The sequence below is a fragment of the Egretta garzetta genome, unplaced genomic scaffold (genome assembly GCF_000687185.1).
Source record: "Egretta garzetta isolate BGI_Z169 unplaced genomic scaffold, ASM68718v1 scaffold87, whole genome shotgun sequence".
Taxonomy (NCBI): Eukaryota; Metazoa; Chordata; class Aves; order Pelecaniformes; family Ardeidae; genus Egretta; species Egretta garzetta.
In genome coordinates, this window is record NW_009260286.1 from 3036296 (window position 1) to 3043525 (window position 7230).

The 7230-nt window shown below is 42.5% G+C and overlaps 1 protein-coding gene across 1 annotated transcript in view; it reads left to right on the forward strand.

The window, feature by feature from the left end:
- HS1BP3 (HCLS1 binding protein 3) overlaps positions 1 to 7230 on the forward strand; it is a 58109-nt gene that overhangs the window by 46675 nt on the left and 4204 nt on the right. Inside the window, exons 6-7 of the mRNA XM_035897942.1 lie at positions 3559 to 3710; positions 4188 to 4323. Coding sequence (XP_035753835.1) covers positions 3559 to 3710; positions 4188 to 4323 — 288 coding nt within the window. The remainder of the gene's footprint in view (positions 1 to 3558; positions 3711 to 4187; positions 4324 to 7230) is intronic.

The window sequence follows — 7230 nt, forward strand, 5'->3', positions numbered from 1 at the left end:
TAACAAAGCAACAGCAAACTAGACAATACTAATTTTAGCAAAGTAACAGCAAGCTAGACAATAAGGCCTAAATCTTATGCATGTAAGCCGTTTTACATTTGGGGTCTTTTTGACCCTTAGGGTATCAGTGTTACTTGAGTCAGTCTCACAGTGCTTCGTGTATAGAAGTCAGTGAGCCCAACCGGGTAAATAGGTTCAGCTGAACAAAGGATACGTCACCTTTAGGGCTGGTTTGGTTTTTGTTAAGGTTTTTAAAATTCACTAGAGTGATGTTCCAAGGTTCCCTTGTTTCAGCAACAAAGAAATAGCAATGGTCATCTTCTGCCAGCTGGATGCAGGTAGTTTCAAAAAGTCAGATGCCAAGGTTGTGAGTGTATGAAGGTGCTAATGAAGTGCAGGGCTCAAGTACAGTGACACTTTGGGAGACCAAATGCCCCTTCATTTCTGTCTTCCCAAAAGCCTCTGCATCCTTACATGAGCTTACTGCACCCTGGTACATTAGGATCATCAAATTAACTGTCCTTGCACCTTCTCCTTTTGTGTCCCTACCAACATGTGGCTTCACGATCAGCTCAGTTCCAGCTGAGTCCTTGTTCCCTGCTGATGGGGAGGCAGTGGGAATATATAGAGAGGGGCTGGGTGGGCAGGCAGACATACACTCGAGCCAGCTGAAGCTGATTGTGAAACCAGGACCTCAGACAGGCTCTGAAACTTCTTACACACCCTCTCTCATCCATAAAACCTCTGGTCAGCAGTGCACAGCCTGGACTGGCACAGCTAAATACAGAACCGTGGGAATCCTGTTTCCCAGTTAGAGACTAACCTCAACAGAGTCCCTGTATGGATATGCTGGAATTACTTGGCAGTCCAACTGTGGCTTCCTTAGAAGGGTAATGAGGGGAAACAACTTGAAGGCAGACAAACAACAACTTCATGTTCCTACTGGTAGCAGTGAAGCCCTGTGGGTTTGGCCCCGTGCCCTGTAACTGCCAGTGGAGTCCCCTGGCAAAACAGAAGACGAGCCAGTGTAAGTGGGCTGGTTTGATGGCGAGACTAAACAGAAGGTTATTACCAGGACCTTTCAGTTCAATTAATTTTGTTTTACATGCTGTTCTTCATGACATTCTATGGTTCTCTTATCTTTCTTTGGTATTTCCCATAATTGTGGTACTCTTTGCTGCAAAAACTTGAGCTAACTATTAGTAAAGTCCTTGTTAACTTCACTGGGGTGGAGACCTGTTGCTTGAAAATGTATTGGCTCATGTATGTAAGTACCTGTGGCATAGCAGGCTCTTATGCATCAGGAGAGCTGTTGGAACTCCCCGAATGGACGAAGGAACTTGTCAAAGACTTTCTGGCTTTCTGTGGATTGGCAAATCCTCGCCTATGTTGTCACTCACTTCTCAAAGAATGCTTTGCAAGGCATGAATTATGCAAATGAAGTTTGCTCCTTCCCCAGCAGATTGGATTTACTTGTGTCTATTAATTCTATTTTTAATCAGTTTGTCAGTTCTGAAAGACTCAGTCTTACTGTTCCTTTGTTGTCAAATATAATGGCTTTCATTTTTCACCTTTTCCTTTAATACTTAGGTTCATTTGAGTGATACATTTCTCACCACAGTTAAGAAAGCAATGAATTTGAGTTTGTGTAGAACTCCCGGGTGAAAGCTGTCTGGCTGTACGTATTATAACTTTAGATTTTGTCAGGTTTTGGAAGAAGGCTCTTTTACAAATGCTTCAGTTTGAGGCAGTTCCTTGGAGCTGACCTTTCAAAAGCAGCTCAAATATAGAAGTCACTCAAAACATACCCATAATGAATATAAATGTGAAAAAAAGAAAGCCATGGAAGTTTCTCCTGCTTTAAAAAGAAGGTTTGTATCATAAATAGTCCGGCAAATTAGTTGCTGACGACTGCAGATACCTTTAGTATATCAAATAGGGTATATTTCCAGATAAGGCTGTATTTAAGTTCTGCATGGGGCTTGCTCATAGGCCTCTAAAGGGCAGCATTTCCCATTGCTAAGAGGTGAAGCAGTGGTACCAAGGTAATATCATCCATGAGTTCTATTTTGGTGATAATAAACTTGTGAAAATAACTGGAAGTAACTGGACTCCACTCTTTTGTGTGCAGCTGTAACTAGAAGAGGATTTTACAAAATTCTTTAATGTAGTTGGAATGTATGTGTAATCTTTTGACCTTGTTCTTAGTTTTTGATGACTATGTCATGTTAAGTGCTGATAATTGGGTTTGCTCTAGGCTGAAACCTGACCTGCTGTCTGCAAAGGAGAAGATCAGATCTTCTATTGTAGGAGGTGCTTGAAGGGGCTACCTTAGAAATTGCAAGGCCATGACAGCTAAGAGTAAGGATTTCTGAAATACGGCAATTTCTTAGGAAGGACATGCTGTCCCAAGGAATGCTTCTCTTCCAGCTTGGTTTGAATTGGACTTTTCATTCAAAGGTTTTTGTCCCGTTTTCTAAATTTCTTTTTTATGCCATCCGGTTTGCCTCATAACTCAAGCTGCCCTACTGTGGAAGCTGCCTTGTAGCTTCAGCTAGTGGAAGATGGCTCCTAGGTACGAGAGCATGAGGCACATGCTTTTCACTGTTCTTGGAAGGGGATTCAGCTCTCCTTGTCTAAGCCATGTGCAAATGACACCTCTAATCCAAACTAGTTTTTAGCTTACTTCTCCAGCTGAGGAGAGAGGAAGAGATCTTCAGAGATTTATTGCATCCAACTATCAGTGTTTAAAATAGATGGGATTAATTGTCCTATGGAGATGTCTGTCTCTTTCCACTGAGTTGAGAAGAAGCCTAAAAATTAACCTTGTCTCACTGTCAAATTTGTAGAAGACTAAATTTAGAGGAAGTTAATCCCGTCCTTGGTTCAAGAAAGTACTGAGTGACATTTGTAAATTCTGCAAATAGCAGTCTGTCAAACCAAGTATCTTCCAGTCCCTGCTTGCTTCAATTTAAAGGTGATGTAGTCTTCATACCATGCTTCCTCTGAGGAGGATGAGGGGAGTGTCTAACACCTTTACGGAAGGACTACGCAGCAGTCAAAAACAGCAGCGAGCATGGACAAGGAAATGGAGCCAAAGAGATTTTTAAAAACCTGTCCAAAGGGATCAGTGCAATGGCCCAACCTGCACTTTGTTTTTCAAGCCATCCCTTTTCTTGCCTGTCTATGACAGTGTTGCTGGAACTGCTCTTCTTCCTTATTTTAAGCTTTCTGTGTGGGAGGAGTAAAGCTGCCTAAAACAAATGTGATTGAGTGTTAGTTTGCAGACTACAGCACTGTTATCCCTGCTCTTTCAGTTCCCATTGGGTTCCTTGATAGTTCTTAAGAATGCAAAATATGAGTACAGGTAGAGAATGTCAGACCAACAGTCCCTCCAGCTCAATATTCTGTTCCTGCCACCGACTAACAGATGCCTATGTACCTTTCTCTAATCCTTTCCCAGCCTCCATCTATTTTCAGCTTATGAGACTTTGTAGCCATAAATCTTTCTTGTTAAATGAAGAATTGCAGCTGACTTTCTTGTCTCTTATGTTTTAGAACTAAAAAAACAAAGAAGGCATCTGCTCCTCCAACCAAGGAAGAGAAGCCCAAATTAACGATTTTTGAAGACGAAGTAGATCCAGATGAAGAACTCTTTGGCCCAGGAAAAGATTTCTCATCAATTGGTCCCAGGAAGAAGACGAAAGAGAGTAAATCTGTTCTATATTTGTATATACACAGATTGTTTTATCTAAAGCATATGTATAACTGGGCTTTTAAAGTGTAGTGATATAGAGTATGCAGGCTAAATAATGACTTGGGAATGTTAAGGCAAATCTTCAGCTGGGGCAGAATCATCTAGAATCATTCAGAAAGAAAAAACAAGACCTGTAGTTCCCATAGCTGTTCACCATTGACATTTTTGAATATTATAGGTCTGTGGGAGCTGGCTGTCCCACAGTCATTCATGCCACACTAACAAGAGTAATGTGACCTACTTCTGAATGCAAGAAGAAAGCAGATTTACCAAGCCCTGAGAGTGCAGAGTATCACTGCACTCTGTGGACTAGAAGTCCTTGTAAAAAAAGAATTGTCTACATCTAGCCAGATTTACTAGGTAGTGTTAATGCAGGTATTGTGTTATGTAGCATGATTTAACTACAGCACTTTCTGGTTCCTCTTTCTAGATCTGAAATTATTTGAAGATCCAGACCTTGGTGGGGTGGTAAGACCGGGTGACTCACTACTGCTGCCAGCTGCCTGTAAGGACAGGGAGTACGTGCTGAACACGGGTCCTGAGGAGGACATTGAGACACTGCTAAGGTATGCATGTCAAATCTGTTGTGTAGGATGAAGGTGATCTGAGGAGTTATTTAGACCTCAAAAGAGATTAATTTGAGGGAAAAGCTTAAATACTTTGAATGCTAACTGTGAATCAGTATTTGTACTTACCAGTAAAAGATATGTGTCATGGAGCTTGGAAATCAAACATATTAAAAAGGAAATTAGGAACATCCTTTGAGAAAGGTAGGTTATTCTGTGACTCCAAAGGAAGGGTCTTGAAGGCCCAAGGCATGCCATCTAGTCCTTGTTTTCTAACATGACACTTCCACTTTCTGCAAGCGATCCACAGGTGGTGAAAACTGACCTCCATTATGAAAAGTGAGAAACAAAGCCCAGAAACAAAGAGAAATTCAGCTTCAGTGAGCTGAAATCGGGCTCTTGCCACAAGAGGAATGGTCTTTTGCTGGTGGCTCACAGATCTCCATGCACACTTCCAGGAGGAATCCTGTGCACATCTCCACAGCTCATTAAAATCTCTATCACCCTGCATTTAATTTTTAATCTAGTGGAAAGGAGGATCTGAGCTCAGAGTCCGGAGCTCAGAGTTACCTGCCCCTTGACCAGTATCACGAGGGAATTTGTGCTGCATTAAAGAGTCAAATTCATGCCTTCTGGATCTCAGGCTGGTGTCTGAATGATGAGGCCAATCTGCTTTCAGTGCTAATTCTTGCCAGCGAGCTCCCGTTAGCACGTATGTTTTCTGCAACAGGTACTAAACCCAGGAGAGGGAATCTGTGTGTGGTTTCCAACCTCTCCTGAAGCAGGTAGTTTTGCAGCTGTTGCTTTCTACACATGCAAAAGTGCTAGCTATCTCAGCGGTAACACCTGACTTTAAATTTAAACAGGTTAAATTGGGTTGGATGCCATCTCACATTACATCCTGACAGCCTACCTGACGTTTATCAAAGCTGATGGGGCAGGACATGACCTGATTTAGTGCTGTGGTATATTGGGAACAAACACGTGTGTGCTTGCAATATTTTTATGTTTGCTTTCTCCTCTGCTAGCAATCTCATGCAGATTGTTCATACGGCTAGAAGAGAAGTGCCTCTTTTAATGCAGTCCTTGCATTATTATCCACTGCTGGAGAGAGCTTCTGTATCTGTCATGTTAACGTCCTTTGGATTATGTTTTCTCTTCCTTTGTGGCAGAGAAAGGTCTCTGAAGTCTGCTCCAAGACCAATAGATTGTGCTTTTAGATCAGTTTGAGGTCATCAGTGTTAGCAGCACATCCAGATGGTTGTGGAAACACATGGGAAAAGATTCCATTTCTTTTAAATTGCAGTAGTTTTCATTTATTCTTGAATTGTCCCAGTGTTTTCCGTAGTTGACAAGTCATCAAGATCCAACTGGAAATGAATACACGTAATGAAGCAGAAAATCATGCCAGTGGTCCAAGGGGAAAGTTGCTATGGGAATCCAGAGGCAGCTGCTGGCTGTGCAGGAGGTACAGGTGGATGGGTCAGGATCTGTTGATCCTGTTTGAGTGCTTAACACCCTCTGAGATCCCCCTGATAAGCCTAGTTCACAGGGTTATCTGCACATCATAGAGAGCTGGTAGAGTGAATGCAAGGCGACTTCGGGTAAAGGAGAAGCTGTTAAAGGGTGGGGAGAGGATTGGCAGTGCTGTTTTAACCTAGTAGCATACTTCACCTCACCTCTATGTAAATTCATTGCAGTCACCTGAAATCCTGTAGCTGAACTTTCTCAAGTGGTTATACACAATGCACTTTGTTTTCTGTTCAGCTGGAAGCCTTAGCAGGACTGTGTCAGGTCTTATAAATGTATAGGCAGCATTTGAGTCATCTCCCACCTTCCCTTACCACCAGACTGGTGTTACATCTTTCAGGGCAGTGCCGCATTCTGTTTTCCAGGCAGTGACCCTTTGTGGTGAGAGGAAGCGTTCAACATGAGCTGAACCCTGCAGTCTGTCTGGCATGGGGGCTTGAGCATGTTTTGAGGCCTAAGAATAAATAAAAAAAGAGAATAAAAACCAAGAAGTGTCTGACTTACTGGAAAATGTACTTCCAGTGAATCATGCACAGAGATCAGAGAGTACTACCTAGGGCAGAGGAAGGCAGAACCTTCTTCTTCTAAAGGGGAGATGGGGAAAATATGATGTTCAGAGCAGAACACAGGAGCAACCAAGTCCTTCGTGATCTTTATGGTACCTGGGTGGTTGTAGCAGCAGTAGCACCACAGTGCTGTCAGCACAGCAGTGAATCCCCAGCAGTGACTTGTAACTCTTGAGGAAGAGACTGTTATGGAGACAAATGAGTCTGCAAAATGTGCGTGGGCTGTGCTTGTCACAACATGAGGGAGAAGAGAATATGATAAATGTTCTCATAGCAAACTGAAGACTCTATTCTCTGTGGATACCTGCTCAAAGGAAATGAGAATTATTTTAAATAGAATCACCTACTTTACATTAACAAGTGTTGAGCTTTGAGAAGAACCACTTGTTTTGTAAGTGTAATGAAAGATTTCGTTTCATGGCAAGATACCCATGTCCATTCAAACAAATATCTTCCCTCTTCATGTCCATTGACCAGCCTTTTACTGATTACTAATTTCTTGGCTTACCAACAAATACTAAGTGATGGTGATGGAGAAAGTAGGTGAGCTACCTCACTCTACCCACTGGCATTGTAGATGCAGGCATTCTTTCATACCACTGGGTCTGCCATAGTACATCAACGAGATGCCCTTTGAGCACCGTACTTGCATGTCCTTCCAGAACTTGTGGTAGGAACCAGCAAGGTCAAGTCCCATCATGTTGCCTTCAGGAAAAAAGGAGCATGTCATACTCTTCCTTCATGGGATGTGCTTTGAGAAAGAGAGGGATAGGTAACCAAGTCTTTTTGGCACTTCACCACAGGGATACGG